Raw genomic sequence first — 23,086 nt, forward strand, 5'->3', positions numbered from 1 at the left:
TCCTTGCCGTGGATACAGTGCGTGAGCTCAGGCCTAAGGGGCGAAGCTGTTGCCCCTGCGCACGCGCAGCCAGAGGTGGCAGCCATAAACCCGGCTGGTCTTCGTTCTGCGCACGCGCCTTTCGAAGTAACCCCACGCTCGCAATGGTTGCAGCGCGTTTCCCGCCAGGCCAAGGGGCGTGACTCCTCGCGCAGCTTGATGACGACATTTCGGCGCACGGTACTCGAATGGTGGCCTCCGTCCGTGAGGCGAGCGACGCCGTGGACCCCACAGGTGAGTGGCGGGAGCCGCGCGCGGGACCGCCCCGCGTCCTGGCGGCCTCCCCGAACCTCAGCCGAAGCCGTCTCGGTTCCTCCGCGAGCCCCGGGCTGGGCCGGCGGGGAGCCCGGGGCTGGCCGCGCCCTCCTGCCGCCTCTCACGCCCGCCCCGTGTGCTCGGTTAACGCTCGTGAACGGGCCGGCGGAAGGGAGCTCGGGGTGAAAGCTGAGCCTCGGGTCACCCAGCGGTGTGGGTCCCGGCCGAGCCCTCCTCCCCGTGGGGCTCGAGTTCTCCGAGCCTCAGTTTCCTCATCCGTAGGACGGGGCCCCGAGGCTCTCTTCCCAGGCCGCTTGTGAGCCCCAGTGGGGGCTGCTCGGCTCCGGAGCAGCCGGAGGGAGGCCTTGGCACGAGCGGCGTGGACTGAGGCTGCCGCTCTCGGAAGAACCCCCGACGAGGTGGGAGCCGCTCGCGAGGGCGCGGTTGTGGAGGCGGCGGGAGGAAGGGCGCTCGGGGCCGCGCAGCGGGGAGCGGAGGGCGGGCCTGGCCGGGCGGGTCGGACCGCGGGGCGGGGAGGGAGAGCCCCCAGTTGGGCGCCTCTGGGCTCCTTCCTGCAGCCGCTGCCCTGCGGCTGCTCTGAGCGAGGAGGTGCGCGCCCCTCTTCTCCGAGGCTCCGCCCTTTGCCCGCGGGTCTGGAGGTGGCGCCGCCTTGGTCGTTCTGGAGGAGCGCGGTGTCCTCGTGACCGCCGGGCTCCGGACTTCGGCGTGGACCGAAGTCCTCCTTAAAGCTGAGGTGATCGCTGGTTAAGCGTTGAGAAGGCCCGGGGGGTGTCCAGACTGCCGAGTGGCGGAGACGCGCGTCTCCTCTCCGCCTCGCAGTCGCCTGCACGGCCTCCGCGCCCCGGCCTCTCCCAGCCGCGTCCACCGCCAGCTGCCACCCCGGCGCCCTCCCGGCGGGCGGTGGGCAGAGCTGTGCAGGAAAGCCGTCGGTGGTAGCCCGTGACTCGCCGTGCTTCCTCTCTGCCCACTCCGAGTCGGGGGCTTTTCCGTGTCTGACCGGGGTGCGGAGGGAGGAATCTGGGAGCTGGTCCTGATTTTCTGACGGCTCCCTCCAGGGCTCCCTTGGGGGAGCTGCTCACCCCTCCTTCATTCTCAGCGCAGCTAAGACAGAGGAGACGTGTCCACCTGTCTCCGTGAGAGAGTCCTGAGGAGGTCTGTGTGTTTGAGTCTTGGCTCTGCCCTTTGCCAGCTGGGTGAGGGCAAGTGACTTACCTTCTCCCGGCCTCCATTTCCTCATCTGTGCTGACCCTGCAGGCTTGTGGTGAGGATGGACTTTCTATTCTTGCTTAGCAAACTTGGCAGCTTAAAGCTACCTCCATGTATTATCTCGCAATTGTCTAGTCAGAAGCGCAGGCTTGGCTGGGTTCTCTGCTTAGGGTCTCACAAGGCTGAAGTCGAGGTGTTGGCCGCCTTTGCTCTTGTCTGGAGGCTCTCGGGAAGAATCTGCTTCCAAGCTTATTCAGGTTGTTGACAGAATCCAGATCCTTGGGGTTGTAGAACTAATCCCCTTTCCTTGCTGGCTGTCAGGCAGGACTGCTCTGTATCGTATGGTCCACCGACTTGAGACTTGACTTGTGTCTGCAGAATCCCTTCACGGCACTGCCTAGATGAGTGTATGATTGAATAACCAGGCGCGGGAATCTTGGAGGGGTATCCTTAGAATTCTGCCTACCACCGGGGACTAAATGAGAAGTGTGTGGAGAGCCTTAGAACCGGGCCTGGCTCATAGCGAGTGCTGTACAAGCGATACCAAGTGTTACCAAGTGTTCCCTGCCACGACCTGGCTCAGAGGCTGGCCAGTGTGGACTGCAGAACAGCACTTCTGTGAAACATGGGCCTGGCAGAGCGGTGTGTGCTGAGTTGTACACGTGTTCTCCTGGGCACTGTGAAGCGAGGCAGTTTCTGTGGTGTGGCGGGTGGCGAGAGGTCCTCTTTGCTTTTCCACAGTGCTCACCTGAGCCGGCCATTTCCAACTCTCCACGGGAGGCTGCCATGGCGTTCCCTCACCTGCAGCAGCCCAGCTTCCTACTGGTGAGTCCAGCTGCATGAGTGAGTGTCAGCGTGATGATGGTTCTGTAGCTGAGACCCTGGAGGGTGCTTTCCACGGGCTTCAGGAACTCTCCAGTGGTTGTTTTTGGGGCATGTGATGGAAGTAACAAGGACTCGGGGTTAGAATCCTTAGGCTTGACTCTGCCTCCTCTTGGTGCAGGACCCTGGGTTGACTCAACCGCTGAGCCCTGGGTTTCTCATCTGTAATAGGAGTTGATTCAAATGCCATTTTCCTAGTTCCCAGGGTATGAGGAAGAGCAAGTGAAAAGGATGTACATCTAAATTTTTGTGTCTTGTAATTCCTTACACAAAAGTGAGGTGTTCTAATAATCATTACTGTCATCAGTGAAAAATGGAGGGACACTGCTGTGTTGGGGGCCACCAGAACTGTACATTAAGTAGTAAACGTGATCCTGAGAAGTTATGTGTGAGGCAGATATCAGTGATGAAAGTTTCTAATTTCAGCTCTCAGAAGATACTTTTTGTAACATTTATTTGGAAGGACATTCTTCCTCAGTGCACCCTCTAGAGCCAGCACATCTGCCCCATGGCATAAACAACCCAGGTCTCCGCCTCTGACTGAGCCCCGTGGACTCTACCCCTGTTTGGAGGTGGACAAGGCCTGAGATAGCCTTGGGAAAGCCCTCTTGGTTAAAATTCTGGCATTTCCTCCTGATCTTTGTCCATTTGTACAGAGGCTTCTTTTTTTCATGGAGTCAGGATACATACGTGCTTTCCGCGCACCCCATGGCCTTGGATACATTCCCTTAGTTCTTGTCCTGAGTGTTTTCTCTCCATCACCTTCATGATTCACGTCAGCACTTGGCTGACGCCATCTGTGGTTTTTAGCCTGCCTTGTTTCTTAAGGTGATGAATTCAGTAAGTTCATTATCTACTGAGTAAAGGACATTGTGGTTAAGAGGGCTTAAGTGACAACAAATGACACCCTCATTTTGTTGGGCATTCTCACTGGTGATCACAGTGGGGGAAATCACAGGTGGTCAGTCCTGTGGGAAATCTCCAATTGACGTGTGCACACTGGGTAAGTACTCTGTGGTCTGTGAGGGGTGCCCTACACCATAGGGGTCCTCTCCTGGCTGCAAGGTTGACCCTGCAGCTGACCACCTGCTTGTGGATTGGGTGGAAGTCAGTTTTGCTCTGCTACTGTGCAGTTGTCTCAGGTAACTGGGACTGCCTGAGGGAGGGTGCTGGGAAGCAAGCCTGAGCATCGCTCATCTAGAGAGCATAGGACCTCGCCTCTTTTCTGGTAGCATCCTTTAGGCCACTGACACACACATGACCTGGTGGATGAGGTGTTGGAGAATCAGGCTAATGGTCTGTGTCTAACTCCTGCCTAGCACTTGAATTTCTTTTACAAATCGAGCCAGAATATCAGCAAAAGCTGCAATGCGAATATGCTTGTGATTTTTTCAATTTGCTCTGTCCTCTAGGCTAGCCTGAAAGCTGACTCTACAAATAAGCCCTTTGCACAGCGCTGCCAAGACTTGGTTAAAGTCATTGAGGATTTTCCCGCAAAGGTACATCTCTGCTAGTGTCTCTCTGGGGCATGTCGAATACGCTCCTTGAAAAACGTTATTACTGATTCCCATGTCTGAGCACTGCGCTACACAGAAGCCTGACCTAGTAGTGTGACTGTCATGTTCATAGACACATTTAAACATGTGAACATGTAGATTAGGGCTTCTCGACCATGGATGCTTCTATCCCACCAGGGATACTTGGCAGTGTCTGGAGACATTTTTAGTTGTCACATGGCTATGGTGCCACCAGCATCAAGTGGGTAGAAGCTAGGCATGCTGGTAACCATCCCACAATGCACAGGACAGCCCCCACAACAAAGAAGTGTCCAGCTCAAAATGTCAACAGTGCCAAGGCTGAGAAACCCTGATGTAAATACTGAAAATATGTATTTACATCACACCTGGAATTGTCAGATAGTAAGTGTAAGTCCGGGAAGCCAGTCTGGACAAGGAGTTACGACCAAATGGCAGTAAGTCATGGTTTCAGGGGCTCACTCTGAGAAAGAATGTTGCCGCCCTTTTTAATAAAACTCTCTTCAGATCAGAAGTTTCTGACATTTTTAAAAGCCTTGTAATCGTAGACTGACTTAGTTAACTGGCCGACGTGTGAGCAGTTCTGCTCGCTGTGCCGCATAACCACAGCGAAAGAATCCAGAGCTGCTCCTCCTGTTGGCACTGCTGCATCAGGTTCCTGTGGGTGCCGGGCTGGTCCCATGGGTCTCTGAACCAGGGAGTGACATCCTCAGAGTGCAGGGCCCACGAGGGAGGGGGGCAGCACATGGTGCAGGACTGGAGCTGGGGTGGGAGGCCCACACGGCACACAGCCCGGCACTGGGCTCTGGTCCTCGGCGGGCCTGCCCGAAGCTCATCAGCACGCTGTTTCAGGAGCTGCACGCCATCTTCCCATGGCTGGTAGAGAGCATTTTCGGCAGCTTGGATGGCGTCCTCATCGGCTGGAACCTCCGCTGCTTACAGGGACGTGTGAGCCCTGTAGAGTACAGCATTGCGATGGAATTTCTAGACCCTGGGTAGGTAGGTTTGTTACCTGAGAGGGGCTGGATGTTTCCTCGTGGTGATGCCATTTTTAAATCACTGTATTGCTCAAAGTTAAAAAACAATCAAAGCAAGATAGTTTGTAGTTCATTTGCCCTGTGTTTGTTGGTTTAATTTCATGTTCAGGGGCCCGATGATGAAGTTGGTTTATAAACTTCAAGCTGAAGACTATAAGTTTGACTTTCCTGTCTCCTACCTGCCTGTAAGTAAGCTGTGGTGGTGAGAGCCATTCTTGGGGCAGAGCCCCACAGAGCGGCTGCAGTAGTGGTGGGTGGGCGGGGGCACAGAGGGGCTGTGACGGTAGGCGGGAGAATGCTACAGCGTCTGTTCAGGGCTCAGGAGGCACCACGTGTTGGAACTTCAGTGGTGCTTTTTCTTTAGAGTTCGTTCCAAACTCTGCCAGTGGGGAAGGCGCCATGCTGCCTGGTGACAGCGGGGCCGTGTGACTGGTTACTTTGTTTTTCTGAGTCTCCAGGCTGGCAGTGGCAAATTAAGGGGTGACTTGCTCGGTGGGTATGAAATGCAAAGGAGATGGGATTTATCAAGTACCTAGCTAGGTCAGAAGTGTGCACAGCTGCTGCCCTTGCTGTTTGCGGATCTTTATGAGTGTGATATGAGGGGTTCTAAGTGAAGGCTCCTTTGCTCAAGCACTACACAGAGGCAGCACTGGTCCCATGGGTGGGGTCCATGTGCTGGTCTCCTCAATGGCCTTCCCAAAGGGCTGCACTGCATGTGGGGCACCGTGCCGAAACCTGCCCACGAGCCCACCTCCCTCTCCCCGCAGGGCCCTGTGAAGGCGTCCATCCAGGAGCGCGTGCTCCCGGACAGCCCTCTGTACCACAACAAGGTCCAGTTCCCCCACACAGGGGGCCTTGGCCTGAACCTGGCTCTCAGTATCCTTTGTCGACCCCAAGGGTGGGAGGCTGTGGTGGTCAGCGCAGCGCTGGGGGGTGGCCCAACAACCCTGCCGTTTGCCCGTGACGCTGCCATCAGATCCGTTTGAGTATTACCTGTTCTTCTTTGCGTTGAGCCTCATCACTCAAAAGGTACAGAAAGGATGCCACTGAGCACAGTTTGCTTCACCAAAGCCCCCCGTGAAGGGTGGGGGGCCGTGACCCAGGGCTCTTGTTGTCACCCAGAGGAGGGGGAGCTTGGATTTGCCCGAGAGCCGGCGGTCGACCTTTCCTTGTCTTCCATTTCTCCTTTTCCCTTCCCACCTCCGTTCTCTGGGTCCTTTTTTCCTTCCTGCTGCAGCCTTTGCCCTTCAGGCCATCCTCATTTAGTGAGGACCACAGACTGCTGGGCTGACTTAACAGGCAGTGTGGGGTGACCTGGGCACCCCAAGTGGCCGTCAGGGAGGCTTCCCACAGAATGTGATTGCTGGGCATGGGGGCAGGGTGGAGGTGCCCGGGGGTTCACATGCCAGCAGGACTGAGGGGTCTAGTCAGGCCCTCTGTGGTGGGTGCTTTTCTGACATTGCCCTGTCTGCTTGTGGGCCAGCCTCGGGGACGCAGTCCACGTCCCAGGGCTTCCCTGTGTTATGAGTCAAGCCTGCAGTTGCTGGGGTCAGCGGCCTAGGGTGACACCTAGAGCCACATGCTAACGTCAGTTTCATTTTCCAGCCACTCCCTGGGGCCCTGCACATTCGAACTTCAGACTGTGCCTATTTCATGCTGGTGGACAGGTACCTATCATGGTTCCTGCCTACAGAAGGCAGCGTGCTCCCCCCACTCTCCTCCAGTCCAGGGGTGCCCAGCCCCTCACCAGCTCCCAGGTAAGACTCTTGGCCGGTGCCTGAGGTGGCCTGTGCCTGCTGTTAGCCAGTAAGGCCTGGCCCTTCCATGCGGCAGTGGCCTAGTCGGTGGGTATTGCTTATGGGGACAGTGGTGCCCCTCTTTTTCCAGGGCTCCCCAGTTTTTCTTATGCCTGAGATGCCCCAACCTAAGCTGCCTTAGCACAGACCGGAGGGCGGGGTGAGGGAGGCCTCTGTGTTTTGGTTTTCAGGAGCCATCCCCGCACCATTGGGTCCTGTGGTCGCATTGACGAGGCCTGGCTCTGGTGTGGGAATGGGCTTGTTCTACCTGGAGCAGCCCTCACCACTCGCGGCACCCAAGCCCCACACGGAGGCAGTGAGCAGGGTGGCGGGGGACACGAAGCTGAGAGCTGATTGATGGTTCTAGGCCGATGGTTCTGGAGAGAAAGGACTTGTGGGCAGGCCGTGGAAGGTCGACCCGTGGACAAATGAGAATAGTTGGCATCTCTCTGGGCTCCAGCACCAGGTCTTGGCCTGAACCAGAGGCCCTGGGGTGAAGAGCCTTCTGTGCCAGTCCAAGCAGGCTGGGCTGCGGCTGCACTATGCAGGAGGGGAGTGTGCAGCCAGCCTCGGCCCGAGGGTGAACTGGGGCCTTAATGCACCCTAAACGTGGGACCTCTGGGCCAACTCTCCCCAAGAGACCCTCCTGCCCCGGCAGCCGCCGCCTGTGCTGCTCTGACCCCTCCTCAACCTCGCTGACCCACCGCCTCCCTGGGAGGCTGCAGGCAGGGTCTTTCCTGCAGGTGCTGGCCACCCCTCTGCTGGCACGTGCCATGCCATCTCCCCAAATTCCCGTGTGGACAGATGTCCCCAAGGAAAAGGAATTGAAAGGAGGAGAGTGGGGGGTGGGGCACAGAAGTGGGGAGAGGCTGCCCAGACGTTGATGATGATGCAGCCGAGAAGGGGGACTTGGGGGGGGCCAGGGTCATGCCCTCTCCAAGGCAGACTTCAGCTGCCAAGTGGTTTTCTGGACCCAATTTTGTTTGCTTGTTTTAACACATAATTTCAGACTTACAGAAAAGCTGCTAGACACAACGTAAAGAACTTTTAGAGACCTTCACCTAGATTTCTGAACTGTTTTGTCCTCTCTCTGTTTATCTGCATAGGTTTCTTTCTGGGCCATTGGAGTAAGTTACAGACATGATGCCCCATAACCTCTTAACATTTCAGAGTGTATTTCCTAAAAGCGAGTGCAGTCTGCTTCATAGCCACAGCACTTCTATCCAAGTCAGGGGGTTAGTATTGCCACCAGGCCACCATCTAATCCTCAGACCCCACTCAGGTTTCACCAGCTACCCCCCTAATGTCCGCTGCCTGGCTGGGACCCAGTGCAGGGTCACTTGCTGTGTGCACTTGTCTCTCTAGTGCCCATCAGTCTGGAATGGCCCCTCAGTCTTTCCTGACCTTGATGTCTGTAAAGCATGCAGCCTGGGTATGTGTTCTCAGGTGTTTCCTCGGGATTAGGCCCAGCTTGGATGTTGTTGGGAGGAGCACTGCAGCCGTGGCCCAGGTTGTCTGTACCCCATCACTGGGGACATTAGCTTGATCACTGGGCTAAGGGGTGTTGGCCAGGTTTTCCTGCTGTAAAGTTAAATAAGTACTTTGTACGTAAATTAATTAACAAGGGGGATTTAGTGGGAAAATATACTGAGAGTATGCAGTTATCGCTAGTGTTTGCATCCCTTGATGATCCTCGGCCAGATCAGTTATTAATAGGCTGGTTGCCAAGTGATGATTTTCTGATTTCATCACTCTTGCATTTATTAGTGGGCACTCTGTGGTAAGGAAGACTTCTTTTATTTATTTATATATATCAACACGGACTTGGGGGTCATTGTGTGATTCAACAGGCTGTAATCGTTAACCGCTGTCGTTGATTTTGATGTCCAGACCGCCCCTGGTTATGCCAGCAGGAGCCCCTACCTAAGGCCTGTTTCTTTGTCTCCCTCAGGACACCAGCCATGCCTTTCGCTTCCTACGGCCTCCACCACACCAGCCTTCTGAAGCGACACATCTCTCATCAGACATCTGTGAATGCAGATCCTGCCTCCCACGAGATCTGGAGGTCAGAAACTCTGCTCCAGGTGAGTCTTCTCTGCTTCCATTTCCAAATAAACAGCTCAGCCACCTTCCACCCCATGGGGCAGAGGCCTAAAGACTACCCGTCATCCCGGGGATGGTTCTAAATTGTTAGTATTTTCCTGCTGTGACGTTTAGAAAACAGACAAGAAATTTACCCACTGGTCTAACTTATATGTCATTGGCCGTGTTTTTCATCCCAGGATTCCCTGTCCACAGAGTTTTCTTTTTCTCATGGTGATGTAATTGCTGCCCAGTCTTTTAGTTTCCAGTGGATCCATGTAAATGCTCTCCCGCCTCTCTGACCCACTCCTATGTCGATGGAGATGGTTCCTGTGATCCTTGTGTAGGTGTAAACCCTGCCCCAGCAGCATTCTTATGATGCTGAGCAGAGAGGGCCCTCGAAGCCTTCACCTTGGTCATCAGGCAGCCGCCCCCAGCCCTTCCGTGTCAGAGGATCCAAACAGGAGATGGCAGGGCCTCTTGTCTGCCACGTGTGGGCTCCAGACTCTGCCTCAGGCTTGGGCTGGCTCCCTCCCGCAGCACACTGCTGGCCGCCTCCCAGGCCTATCTGTCTCTTCCCAGCACGGCTCGGAGGAATTCGGCCGGCTCGGAGGAATTTGGCCGGTTCTGAGCCTGGACTCTGGGGCTGAGTTGATAACCAAGAGCATTGCTTACCGACACCTGGAATGTGGATAAAATGGGATTCGGTCCCTCTTACCTTGTACATTACTCGTGGTGTGTGGGTTGCTGTGCTTTTTGAGGCTTCCTTGTTACTGTTGTAGCAGCACCAGGAGGTCGGACAGCTGGAATCATCACCGTGTTCACAGAAGGGGGCCCTGGTCCTTCCGCTGGCTCACAGCAAATGTGGGCTCTGGGCTCTGCCAGCCCGTGGGGAGGGCAGGTGACCAAGACCTGGGCCTACAGGGCAGAACCAGAGAGTTGTTTCCTGGACTGAAACGTTGATGCTTTTTTTTTTTTTTTTAAATTAAAAAAGTTTTTTGGAATTGTGGTAAAATACACAGAACATAAAATTTACCGTCCTAACCATTTTAATTGTGCAGTTCAGTAGTGTTAAGTGTATTTGCATTGTTGCAATGGATCTCCAGAACTTTTTAATCTTGTAAAACTGAAACTCTGTACCCATTAAAAAACAGTTCCTCAATTCCCCTTTCCCCCAGCCCCTGGCAACCACCAGTCTACTTTCTCTCTCTGTGAATTTGACTACTCTAGGTGCCTAGATAAGTGGAATCACACAGTATTTGTCTTTTTATGACTGACTTATTTCACTTAGCATAGTGTTTTCAAGGTTCATCCACATTGTAGCATGTCTCAGAATAATATTCCATTGTGTGAATATATCACATTTTGTTTATCCATCTGTTGATGAACATTTGGGTCGCTTACACGTCTCGGCTATTGAAAATAATGCTCCTATGAACGTAGATATGCAAATATCACTTCGAGACCCTACTTTCAATTTCTGGGAGGTATGTACCCAGAAGTGGAATTGCTGGACTGTCCAGTATTCCGTTTAATTTTTTGAGGAACCACCATACTGTCTTCCACAGTAGTTGCAACATTTTACATTTCTTCTATCAATGCACGAGGGTTCCAATTTCTCCACATCCTCACCAGTGCTGGTTATTTTCTGTTTTTTTGATTATAGCCATCCTAATGGATGTGAGGTGGTATCTCATTGTGATTTTGGTTAGCATCGCCCTAATGATTAGTGGTGTTAAGCGTCTTTTCGTGTCTTTATTGGCTACTTGTTTGTCTTTTTTGGAGAAATGTCTATTCAAATCCTTTGCCCATTTTTGAGTTGGGTTGTTGTTTCTTCTTTGGTTGCTGAGTTTTAGGATTTCTATGTATATTCTGGATATTAATTGCTTATCAGATACATAATTTGCAAATATTTCCCCCCATTCCATGGGTTGCTTTTTTACTCTGTCAATAGTGTCTTTTGATGCACAAAAGTTTTTAATTTTCTTGAAGTCCAATTTGTCTATTTTTTTTCCTTTGTTGCCTTTGCTTTTGGAGTCATATTTAAGAAGTCATTGCCAAATTCACTGTCATGAAGCTGTCTCCCCGTGCTCTCTTCTAGGAGTTTTATAGTGTCAGCTCTTACTTTTAAGTCTTTGCTCTACTTTGAGTCATTGTTTGTACATAGTGTGAGGTAAGGGGCCCGCTTCATTCCTTTGCATGTGGGGATCCTGTTTTCTGGCAGCGTTTGTTGAAAAGACTGTCCTTTTCCCCATGAATGGTGTTGACGCCCTTGTGGAAAATCATTTGAGCAGCTGATGCTCTTTTGCAGGTTTTTGTTGAAATGTGGCTTCATCATTATTCCTTGGAGATGTACCAAAAAATGCAGTCCCCTCACGCCAAGGTATGTTGCCACAGTCTGTCTCCCCATCTCCTGCTCCAACCCTGGTGCCTGGTCAACCTGCCGCTTCCTGTCCTCGATCACAGCTGGTTTACAAGGGCTGGATAAGGGGAAGCAGAAACCCACCCTCACCCCTCAGTCAGTTGCTGAACAGCAGGTGGCTTTTGTTCTGTGCTGGGTGTGCGCCCTGAGGGCTAAAGGACTGTCCTCTCTGAGGTCCCCACCGTGCTACTCCCAGAGCCCCGTCCCTGGCAGCGGGAACGGATGAGGTTGTGGTGCTCTTGCTCTGGAGGTGGAGGAGCTGAGATGCCTCTGGGAGTCACGTCCGGGTCTGTCCCCTCTACCATCTCAGTGCCTCCTGCTTTCCCGCTGAGGTGGCACTCGGCAGCCTCCGTCCACCCTGGGGCCCACGCTGCCCTCCACTTCCTCCAGAGGATCGGCGCGCAGCTGTGTTTGTGGTGGGTGGGGTCTGACACCTTCCTGCACGCGGCCTGGCCTGTCTCCTCCTCGCCTTTTCCCCCTTCCCTCGCTGGGCAGCACACTTATGTGCAGAGGCGTGGAGGCAGCTGAGTCCCTGGCACCCTCCTGGGGTCGCTGTCCCTGCTGCCTGCTGGACTCCTCAGGGTCGCACAGTTGTGTCCACTTAGTAAGTGGCGGGATGGGCGCTTAGATTCCCTCTCCATGAAGCGGTTCAATCCCGCACACCTGGGCCCTGCTGCAAGCAGCGTTGGCCTGTAACTCTGCAGTCCACGGCTTCTGTGCACTAGTTTGTTCCTCAGACTTGGCTTTTGTCATTGCCAGATACAGTTCTCGAGGGCTCCCTTAAGAATTAAGGATCTCTGGGTTAAAATTGAGAAGGGCAGCCTGCAGTTTGTCCTCTGATTCTTGGGAGAAGCGCTGGTTCTCCTCCTGCTGCAGAGTCTTGGCCACCAGTTCTGCGACCCCAGTGCTCTGCTGTGTGGATGCTTGGGGTGCAGCCCCCACCACTGCTCTCTTAAAGTGCAGAGCACCCCAATCTCTGTCCTTGGCATCACACAAGAGGAGGGGAGAGTGAGGGGGACTCCATCCTGGACCTCTCACATCACAGAGCCCCTGCCCTGCCTTCCTGCTTCCAAGCAGACTTGCTGCATGTACCTGGCCGGTGCACAGGTAGTTGGGGGGTAGAGGCTTCTCCCCTGGGCTCCTGGGAGCCTTGCTTAGCCCCTATGCATGTGGCTTGCAGAGGCCACTTTGCTGCATTCCCTTCCTGTCTGCTCTTTCTCTCTTCTGAGCCAGTGGAACCACGCCCACTTTAATTTTTGGCAGTAGATCTGCCAGCCAGAAAGGCCTTCTGGGCTGTCTCCTGGGAGGATTCTGAGTCTGCATGGGGAAGGTGCAGGAGGCTGTGCCTGGCAGGGCGGGGTCCTTCCCGTTTTCCACCACCTTTGCTTCCTCTTGGCCAGAACAAGGGGCGGGTGAGAGCTGCTCAGAATGACTGGAAGTGGGGGGTATCTGTGAAGGCCCCACCAGGTGCCCAGAGAGGTTCTGCCCTTTGCTTCCTATTGAGGCAGAAAAACAAAACCTGAGAAAACAGGGCATGTGGGAATCTGGGAAAGGCGGCCTCAGAGGTCGGTTTCATCCGAGGCCCCTTACTGTTTATTCAGACCTGCACTGCGCCGTGTGGGATCCTTGCCAGTCCCAGCGTAGCCCTGGGTCCCTGTTCGTGGATTAGGGATGCAGGAAGTGCAGCTCCTGGAGGTCCCACAGAGGGTCCATGGCTGGATCCAGTGTATACTCGCTCCCTAGAGGCCCAGGCCCCCACTCCACCCCGCTTCCTGAATGGGGTTTCTGGAGGGGCCCATGGGCAGTAAGGACGGCCACAGCCCTGCAGGCCACTGTGGGGCCTGCATTGTGTTCCCGCAGGCAGGGGCAGGGACCCGACGGGGGAACCGTGTGCTGCCTGATCACTCACTGAGAGCTGCAGCTGAGCCCGGGTCTGGCTGGAGGAAGGCTGGGAAGGGCCGACACCTCGTTGCTGTGCTCCTTCCCGGCCTGCTCTGCGTGACTCTGGCTGTGCCTGTCTCCTCAGAGTCTGGCACACGTGCTCTGACCTGTCCTGTGTGAAGCCTGGTGGGGCATGCTGCTCGGGCGGGAGGCATGGCCCTCGCAGGCAGGATGTGTGCCGGGCCGGCTCTGGGCTGCACTTGGCTGAAGGGGCTGCTTCAGCAGGCCTGGACGCTGCAGGGAGGAGGCCTGAGGGCCCTGGGGTGGAGCCAGACAGCATGGCCACTCAGCTGGTGTCCCCGCTGTCCCGGGCTGTCCCAGCCTCAGGGTTCCAGCTGCCTCTGGGTGTGTGTGGCCCCGGCCAGGTTCTCGAGGGCTTCTGACATTGGGACTGATGGCAGGCTCTGTGTATCTGGAGGGTGGGGGCCCTGGTGAGGTAGAGGCTGGTCTTCCCAGAGTTAGAACCGATGAGTGGGCCGCTTCAACCATTTCTGGAATGTGGTGTGTGGAGGACATCGGGTGAGCCTGTGCTGCCTTTGGGAACCAGGCCCCAGGCAGAGAGAACGGTTCAGGATGGGACACTGATTGGATCTTAGACCCAGGAATTGATCACATCATGTACCGATTTGGTAAATTTCTCATGGGGACAATCCAGGAAAGTCCAATAAATTACATATTTTTCTTTCCTGGGCAGAGAGGCCTCCGTCTGGAACTGGCTCCTCAGAAGTTTCTTTGAGCCTCAGGGCGTTCCGGGCCTTGGTGGCCAGCAGCATGTCCCAGTGAGGCCCCTGGGCTCCTGGCGGGCTGCAGCGTGCATGCACTGCGCGCACTGCGATCAGGGTTGGGGGAGGGCAGGACCCTCTGGAAGGAGAGTGGGTCTGGCTGACCTCAGGGAGCTGGAGAGGTCTTCAGGCCCCAGCGACATTGAGGGGCTGCCCAGGTGACCTTGAGGGTCTGTCTGTCCCTCATCCCTCTGCCTGGCAGGTGGAGGAGCGTCCCCACCTTTGGCCTGGCTGGGCTTGGCCCACCAGGAGGGCGGGGCTCTGTCTGGGCCGCTGAGGGGGTGTCTCCAGGCCTGAGGCTGCTGCACTGTGGTTGTTGGATTGTCACTGACCGCTTTTGTTTTTGTTTTTTGTTTTCTCTCCTTAATTCTGGGCCCGTTCTCACTTTTTTCTCTCTCCCCCCACTCTCCCCTTCCCTTCTCCTGTCCCCCCGCCCCTCTTCTGCCCCCTCTTCTCTTGGCCTCTGTTTTGTTGTCTCTCAGCTGGAGGTTCTCCACTACCGACTCAGTGTCTCCAGCGCCCTCCGCAGCCCTGCCCAACCCAGCCTCCAGGCCCTCCACGCCTACCAAGTACTGGCCGCTCTGTTTTGTTCCCTTCACACCTGCCCGTGGTGTAAGCCACGGAGCTAACGTCAGGGCAGCGGTAAAGCTAGGGTCTGACAGGGGCCCGGCTGGGGGTGATTCAGAGACCAGTTCCAGGCAGAATGAGGCCCACACGTGTGAGGCGGGAGACGTAGGGGCAGCCTTCAGCCTGGCCCAGCCCCCAGCTTTGCAGACTAGCCTGGGTTTGGGATGTGCAGCATGTGGCAGGGAGCGAGGCATATGACCCCAGCTGGCTGGGGGGTCACTGAATCTACCTGGCCAAGCTATAAGCCAATAAGTCAGCTGAGGTGTCACAAGTTCTCCAGTGTTGGAGGGCTCTGTGCTTGGTCCTAGTTCGAGGGAGTGAAGTGGTGCGGCCTTTGCAGTGGCCTGACTCACCCGCAGTGCAGGCCTGGTACTCAGGAGCTGACCGAAGGTGTGGAGGCCCTGGGACTTTTGGGGGGTACAGTTCTGCCAACCCGAGCCCGTGCGTGAGGCAGAGCAGTGGGGAGAACACGGGGCTCGGCCCCCAGCCCGGAGAGGCTGTCTTTCCCTGGGCGATCTGGGGCCCGGCCTTCTCCTGTGAACCTGGCCTCTTGTGGAGTCCTCCAGAGGTGGACGGGAGCTGGCAGTGATCTCATGGGGACTGTGGTCTCCTTGGGCAGAAATGACCAGTGTGTGGACAAACTCGAGGTCAGTGGAGTGGAGTTCAGAGCTGTGGGGTGTTTCAGGCCAACAACCTTGTAGTTCCTTGATTCGTGAGATGAGTGCCAGGAAGTCTGGGCAGGAACCACGGAATCAGGCATCTGGTATCATGTCCGTGGCTGGGGGCCTGTCCCTTCACCCTGGGTGGGAGCACACAGCATTGACCTTGAGAACAAGATGAGAAATCACGTTTGCTGGGATGGGATGGTGAGCACAGCACACAGTGGGCTTCCTGCTCAGAAGCAGCAGCTGCCGTGAGGAGGGAAGGGAATGGTCCAGAAGGGCCGGTGTGGGCGGGCTGGGCACAGAAGTGGGTGTCGCTCTGGCCTCTGTTGGGGAGGGTCTCACTTGGCTAAGAGTAGGGTCCCTGGAGAAGCATCTGGCTGCCTCCACCTCCACGGCAGGAGAGCTGAGAGCCCCGGGAGGGGCATGCAGAGCTCCCGAGAGCCAGGCCTAGAGAGAAACGCTGCGGCTTTTGGGAAAGGGTCCTTAAAAGGGGAAGGAGGCCGCGTGCAGCTGTGGCCAGAGACTCCCGTGGGGATTTGGCTCAGGAGGGCAGGGAGCTGGAAGAAAAGAGATTTGACTTGACAAACCTAGAGATAAGATAGCCCGAGAGGGTTCCAGGGTGGTTGCTGGGGCCATGTGGGGGGAGTCTGGCTCTCTAGCAACACCACAGAAGGGTGAGGGTAGATGGGGCAGGGGGTCCTTGTTTCCAAGTTGGTGCTCTCACCTCCCCTGACACGAAGGGGTAGTGGCCAGGGTCAGGGCGAGGGGCCAGGAGTGAGAGAGGGGAAGGCTCCCGATGGGGAGTCACAGCCTGGCATTGGTGCCCTACAGTCTTCAATACCCTTCTAATATTATTTTTATTAAAATATCTCATACTTTTTTCCTCAAAATGATGCAAATTCGTTGCACAAAGACTTAAAAATATAGATAAGCAGAAGAAAACTACCTCCGGAGTTCCGTCCCAGATATAGCTACCTGTGGGGTGTGTTGCCTGGGCCTGTGGAGGCATTTCCATGACAGAGCTGAGTGGATGGGGCCATGGGCAGTGGCGGAGCCAGGGCAGGGGCTTAGCACCCATTGGGGGACCTCCTCTGCTCAGGGCCTGTGAGAGTCCTGCTGTGCCCTGGATGTGCCAGGAGGAGTGGCTTGTGCCAGCCTCAGCACTGCTTGGGATTTGGATGTGGCCACCAAAAGCTCCTCCGTCAAGTTTGTGGAGGCCCCAGGGGCCTGGGGTAAGGGGGAGAGGAGTGTGTCGGTGTGGATGCCCCAGAGCTGGGAGCGACGCCATCTACCACTTCCTCAGGTGCCCTGCCGCCGCCCCCCCCCCCCCCCCCCCCCCCCCCCCCGCTCTCCATCGCTGAACAGCCAGCACACAGGCTTTCCTCTCAGAGATCCTTCATGGACTCTGTGAATTGAAAGTTTGGCTCACAAGATTGAGGGTTCGCTTGTTTTGGGGGTGGTACTGACCACAGGTCCATTAGCAAGGGAGGAAGGGCTGTCCTGGGCTGAGCCCCTAACATGCGGGGTCCAGGAGGGGGACAGGTGGAAGGGTGGGGGTTGCGGCGGCAAAGGAACTGGGGAGTGGTTCACCCGAAAGGGAAGCCGTGGGCCCCAGTGAGCTGTCTGCACATGCCTGGGAGGTGGGCAGGAGACCCCGAGTCCAGATCACAGTGGGATGCTGGCGTGCCCTGGCCCCTACTCTTCCTCCTCCAGCTGGCCAGGAGGTGGGGACCCTGAGGACCCAGATGGGCAGCAGTGACCCGAGTCACCCACAATGGGTACAGGAAAGGGGTCTGCAACACTCAGGGAAGCACCTGCCAGATGTGTCTGTCTTAGGAAGCCAGCCCAGGGGGCACAGCAGGCGCTGGGCCAAGCACTTCGCCACTTTGAGCAGGTCTCCATCAGACCCAGCAGTTACACCCAGCGGGGTGTGGCACGTCTGCAGGGTGCAGGTGCGGGTGGCACCCTGGTGGCGGGCCTGCTGCCAGCCCGGCCCCCCTCCTGTCAGGGAAGCAGAGAGAGGGGCCCAGGCTGAGCAGGGTCAGACCTGGGGGCTGAGCACTGTGGGCACCAGGAGCCCTCCCCCAGACCCACCTGGGTCCTGACGCCACTCCCTCCTCGACCTTAGGAGTCGTTCACGCCCACCGAGGAGCACGTGCTGGTGGTGCGCCTGCTGCTGAAGCGCCTGCACGCCTTCTCTCACAGCCTGAAGGCCGAGCAGCTCTCTCCCTCTGCTCACTCCCACGCCGCCAGCCCCCTGGAGGAATTCAAACGGTGGGTACCGGGCTGTATGCAGGGCCTCTGTCCCCAGCCTGCCACTTCCTTGTCCTACACATATGTGTTGCCCACAGTGACCCCTCCCCGGGACGTGTGAGGCTCTGCGGGGTGGGGCAGGCGGGAAGTCACCTTGACCCCTCCTGGGTCTGTCTTCCACCACCTCCCCTCAGGCCCCCAGAGTCTTGGCTCCAGAGGGGGTAGGGGCCGCCCGGCTGCTTCTCCGGCTGCGGTGGCCTTTCCCTCCAGGGAAGGCCCCCTTCAGTGGGAAGAGCCAGGCTGGCTGGGCAGAGGCCCGTCTTGCTGCTCCGTCTTGTCCCTCCTCCCCAGCCCTGAGCAGAAGGGGGAGCTCTGGTTGACAGTGTCCCCGAGCACCCAGGAAAGCCAGCGGGCTGGAAGTGCCCCCACAGCAGGTAGCTCAGTGGTCACTGGAGACCGCGCTCCACGCTTCTCCCTCCTCCTCCCCCTGTCAGGAGAAGGCTGGAGTGGTGGCCTGACTCTCAGGCCCACTGGCGCTGGCAGAGTGGGCGACTTGCGTGGGGCAGGCCACGCTGAGGTGCGCACAGGAGCCATGCTGGATCAGGCATGTGTGCTGTGTGTCTTTGGGACGTTCCCTAACCTCTCTGAACCTTGGTTTTTCCCTCTGAAGAATGGGGCTAAAATAGGAGGCCTTAGTCCCAGGGGATGCCCGGCACAACCCCTGCTCAAGCCGACCCTTGCAAACAGCAGGTGACCCTCCCCTCTCTGCTGCAGGGCTGCTGTCCCAAGGTTTGTCCAGCAGAAGCTCTACCTTTTCCTCCAGCACTGCTTCGGCCACTGGCCCTTGGATGCGTCGTTCAGAGCCGTGAGTGTCGGCCCTGGCACACCTTCACCTTTGCCCTCCGTGTGCCCTGATGAGGGACTTCCTGTGGGGTGGACATGGGAGGGAATCAGCTGTTCCCTCTTGGGGGCCATGGGAAGAGACTAGAACCAGGTGGCAGAGCCGAAGCCGCGTAGCTAGGGACGCACCACTGCTCACCTGAGCTCCTCCAGGGGGCCGGCTCCATGCCACATAAGGATTTGGCCCAAAGCCCCAGCCCATAGCCCACCTGAGTGCCAGCCCCCTGGCCCTCAGGGCACACATGTCTCCCCAGGTCCTGGAGATGTGGCTGAGCTACCTGCAGCCCTGGAGATATGCGCCTGAGAAGCAGGCTCAGAGCAGCGACTGCCAGGCCCGGTGTGTGTCGGAGAGATGGTGAGCCCCGGTGCCCTCCCCTCCCCCGAGGGGACCTGCTTCGAGGGCCTCTTGAGGGTCTTCTCTGAAGTCCCTCAGGGTGGGAGCACGGGCCGCCCCCTCCTTGACCCTGGCTTGTCTCACCTGGGCCCTGGGATGGAATTCCCCTGGAAGTTGTCCCCTTGCCGTTATCATCCCAGATGTATGGTTCACGCTCACCCCCAAACCACCTCTAGACCCTTGCTCACCAGCTCTCTGCATGGTAGCCACCCCCACCGCCTCCCCAGCATCTCACAGCTGACCCCTGGCTGCCACTGGCACCTCCTCCTCTTGACCGCCTTCCTCTGTGCACCCCTCTGGTGCCCGAGCAACTCTGCCACGGTGGCCTGGATCCTGTTGGAAAGGGCCTCATCCTGTGGAGGATTCCTTCATCCTCAGGGGGCCTAGTCTCACCTGCCTCTGTCCTGCCTCCTCCCCTGCACCCCAGGCCCCCTCAGCCACCGTCTGTGACACCTCCATGAGGTCGTGGCCAGGGAGAGTCTGGAACCCAAGGAAGAGCGGGGGCGCAATGGGGCGAGGGCCCGTGCAGCCCTGCCTCCAGAAGGAAGTCTGGCCCCTGATGCACTTCTCGGTCCCCAGGGCACCCTTTGTGCAGGAGAACCTGCTAATGTACACCAAGCTCTTCGTGGGCTTCCTGAGCCGCGCACTCCGCACTGACCTGGTCAGCCCCAAGAACGCACTCATGGTCTTCCGAGTGGCCAAAGTCTTTGCCCAGCCCAACCTGGCTGAAATGATCCAGAAAGGTAAGCCCTTAGCCGGCAGCAAGCAGCAGTTAGAGAGGGACCCACGCACCCTGCATGTGCCACATGGGCTTGTGGGTGGCCTCAGCAAAGGGTGTTCTGCGGAGCCCTGGCACACAGTGGCAGGTTGACTGTCTGAGCCTGGCTGCTCCCCTCCTTCCCCTGGTGGTGCTGGGCTGGTGGCTGCAGGTGTGTCTGGCGGGAGGGGAAGCAGAGCTCTGAGCTGTGTCTCCCTGGTGATCCTGGTGGTGGCATCAGGAGGCGATCTCGGTCCCTGTCACACTGTCGTCTTAGCTGGCTGTGTTAGGCCTTGCTTTCTCTGGCTTCCTCTTGGCAAGAGTTGGCCTTCCTGTGGAGACTGGTGGGGGCCCCACGCCACGCAGTCACCCCACTCAGAAAGAAACCTTCAGAGGCGCTCAGGAAGCCTGTCAGGGGCAGCTGGGTGTTTTGTGCCCTTGGAAGCTGAAGCCAGGGTTGGGCCCTGCCTTGCAGGCGAGCAGCTGTTCCTGGAGCCTGAGCTCGTCATCCCCCACCGCCAGCACCGCGTCTTCACAGCCCCCATGTTCACCGGCAGCTTCCTGTCCTCGTGGCCACCGGCCATCACTGACACCTCATTCAAGGTGAAGAGCCACGTCTACGGCCTGGAGGGCCAGGACTGCAAGTACACCCCGATGTTCGGGCCCGAGGTCCGGACACTGGTGAGTGAGTCGGGGCTCTGCTGGGCCACAGGGTGTCCCGAGGCTCTGGGACAGCGTGCCGGGGACGAGCCGCGTATCTCGGAAAGGAGAAGAGGAGGGCTGGGTGTTGAGTAGATGCTGCTATACCTCCTCCCCTTTTTGTTCAGTGAAATCTGATGTATTGTGATAGTAAAGGCAGTGTTTGTTAGAAATTTTCCACACCTAGAACATACATCTTAGTCTTGAAAAATCCTCATCACGCAGAAGCCGCCCCTCCTGGCCCTCTCCACCGATCTGTTGGTGGCTGGGTGCTGTGAGGCAGCCCCCCCAAGTGCTGGCTGACCTGCCCATCTGCCCCACAGGTCTTGCGCCTGGCTCAGCTCATCACGCAGGCCAAGCAGACCGCCAAGTCCATCTCTGACCAGTGTGGGGAGAGCGTAGCCGGCCACTCCTTTCTGTCGTGGCTGGGCTTCTGCCCCGTGGACACAAACAGCTCCTACCTGGCCAACGACCTGGACGAGATGGGGCAGGACAGCGTCCGCAAGACGGATGAGTACCTGGAGAAGGCCCTGGAGTACCTGTGCCAGATGTTTCGAGTATGAGCCGTGCTCTCCCCTCCCAGGGTTTGCTCCGGCGGCCCTCACCCGCTGCCTGGCTGGCACCAGCCACATACCAGGACCTGGTGTGGTTCTCACCACACGGGCTCATCTCGTGGGAGGTGCAGGCCCATACCTTCAGTGTCATATCTGGGTCCCCTCGTTGTCATTGTTAGAGGCCCGGGGGTTGAGCACCAGTCTCCTCCCTCCCCTTTGAAGCTGAAAGAGGTGAGAAACGGCTGCTGCCTCACAAGAGGGCTTTCTCTGACAGCTCAGCGAGGCCCAGCTCGCCCAGCTCACGCTTGCCTTGGGGACAGCTCAGGACGAGAATGGAAAGAAGCAGCTCCCAGACTGCATTGTGGGTGAGGACGGACTTATCCTCACGCCCCTGGGCCGGTACCAGGTAAGGCTACATCCTGGAGGGGTCTGGCTTTGCATGCAGCATGGCTGTTGGTCCCACCGGCCTGTCCTCATCTCCCCATCACCCCCATAGCAGAGACATCTTCTCTGAGTCGTCAGCAGAGGTGTATTTTCTGGGTTGCCCATGGCCTGGGTTTCACCTGGGGCTTGCGTCTCCTGCTGCTTCTAGATCATCAACGGGCTGCGCAGGTTTGACATCGAGTACCAGGGGGACAGGGAGCTGCAGCCCATACGGAGCTACGAGATCGCCGGCCTGGTCCGCCTGCTCTTCCGGCTGTCCTCCGCCATCAACTGCAGAGTGAGTGTGGGCGGGAGGGCCGACCCTCGCCTCCGTGTCCCCTTCCCATCCTGTAGCCTTGGGGAGAGCCCAGGGGAGAGTGCAGCCCCCGCCTGTGCCCACTCCCCCTGCCTCTGTGTGTGCTCCAGTTTGCAGGCCAGATGGCAGCCCTGTGTTCCCGGGCCGACTTCCTCGGCAGCCTTTGTCGCTACCACCTCACAGAGCCCGGGCTGGGGGACAGGCACCTGCTGAGCCCTGTGCAGTGGGGTCACACGGCCAGCCGTGCCCCAGGCCCCAGGCTCAGCCTGCGCTTCCTAGGCAGCTACCGGACACTGCTGTCACTGTTGCTGGCTTTCTTTGTGGCCTCTCTCTTCTGCATTGGGCCCCTGCCCTGCACCCTCCTCCTTGTGCTGGGCTACCTTCTCTACGCCATGGCCATGACGCTGCTGACCGAGCGGGCCAAGCTGCACCAGCTCTGACCGTGGGCTGGCCATGTCCCTGGGCAAGTCAGTGGGATGGCCACACGGCCCCTCCCTTGCACCTGGAAGGCCACCTCTGAGCCTGAGCCCAGTCACCTTTGAGCTTCTAGAGGATGTTTTCCTACAGCTGTGGAACCATCTGGAAGAGAATCTGAAATGAGAAGGGCACAGCATCAAAGGGTCACAAGTCGCCTGACCACCAGGCCCTCGCCTCTCCCCTCAGCTGGAGGCCCCGCAGTGCAGTGGCTCTCAAGGCCTGTCTCTTCTTTAGCCATTTGTGGGTTTAGCCGTGTGAAGCTCAGCAGTCAGTGCATCCCCGGGAGGGCCTTTGGCCTCTGTCCTCGCTGTCCTTGAGGTGGGCAGTGTGTGGCGTGAGTCTCCTGTCCCCAGGTGACACCAGGACGGTAGCTCAGCCTCTGGCTCCAGGGAAGAATCAAAGACCCTAAAAGAGATTGCTGAGAAAATTAGATGATGGTTCTCTGATTCCTAATTTTAAATTTAAAGCTAAATTTTGCCACATTTGGCAAAGCAGGGTCATTCTTCAGCTGGTGTGTTCTCCCAGTGATTCCAAGGCTGGGCCATATGATTCCCTTTTGAGGAGAAAGGATCCTCTAGGAGCACAGGTGCTCGGGGGACAGTGCTCCACCTCTGGCTCCCTTCCAGCCCCCGAGCCAGTGAGCCCGTGGCTCAGCGGCCGCCCAGCACCCCCACCTCGTCCAAGGCTCTCGTACCTGTGGGTGGAGAGGATGTGGCGGGGACGCCGCATCTGGGCATCTGGTGTACAGCCAAAGACGGTCCCAAGCATTGTTTGTATCTTCAATAAAATTCAGTGCTCAAAGACATGGGAACTTTTTGATAATGCCTAAATGTTCACGCTACACAACAATGTTCCCTGTCAGAAATCATTCCCCGAGGTCTGGAACACCTCCCTTCACCACATAGGTGACATACTGGAAAGAACAATGTCTCAATGGTAATTTTACACCAAGCCTGCTTTTGTTTTTAAGTTTTCAAACTGTAAATGTGGGGCTTTGTATTTTGATGTAAACTCACAATAACA

At 57.2% G+C, this 23,086-nt stretch overlaps 1 protein-coding gene across 9 annotated transcripts; it reads left to right on the forward strand.

Moving 5' to 3' along the window:
• Positions 1 to 158: 158 nt before the first annotated feature.
• Positions 159 to 22,868, forward strand: SMPD4 (sphingomyelin phosphodiesterase 4). 9 transcript variants are annotated; one of them, XM_058532063.1, is made up of 21 exons: positions 160 to 273; positions 2,263 to 2,346; positions 3,816 to 3,902; positions 4,791 to 4,933; positions 5,085 to 5,160; positions 5,743 to 5,851; positions 5,952 to 6,004; positions 6,581 to 6,732; positions 8,723 to 8,855; positions 11,165 to 11,236; positions 14,481 to 14,567; positions 17,419 to 17,564; positions 18,318 to 18,408; positions 18,698 to 18,798; positions 19,417 to 19,580; positions 20,070 to 20,275; positions 20,617 to 20,850; positions 21,122 to 21,253; positions 21,440 to 21,568; positions 21,697 to 22,053; positions 22,154 to 22,868. In XM_058532063.1, exons 1-20 carry the CDS (start codon positions 199 to 201, stop codon positions 22,024 to 22,026), a joined length of 2,604 nt encoding a protein of 867 aa, XP_058388046.1. In that variant the 5' UTR covers positions 160 to 198; the 3' UTR covers positions 22,027 to 22,053; positions 22,154 to 22,868. The 9 variants fall into 9 exon arrangements, with proteins under 9 accessions (XP_058388052.1, XP_058388046.1, XP_058388045.1 ...); XM_058532065.1 differs by adding an exon at positions 577 to 713 and having other exon boundaries at positions 206 to 273; positions 21,697 to 22,868; XM_058532062.1 differs by having other exon boundaries at positions 21,697 to 22,868.
• The last annotated feature ends 218 nt before the right edge of the window (positions 22,869 to 23,086 follow it).

Source organism: Diceros bicornis, chromosome 35 (genome assembly GCF_020826845.1).
Source record: "Diceros bicornis minor isolate mBicDic1 chromosome 35, mDicBic1.mat.cur, whole genome shotgun sequence".
NCBI lineage: Eukaryota > Metazoa > Chordata > Mammalia > Perissodactyla > Rhinocerotidae > Diceros > Diceros bicornis.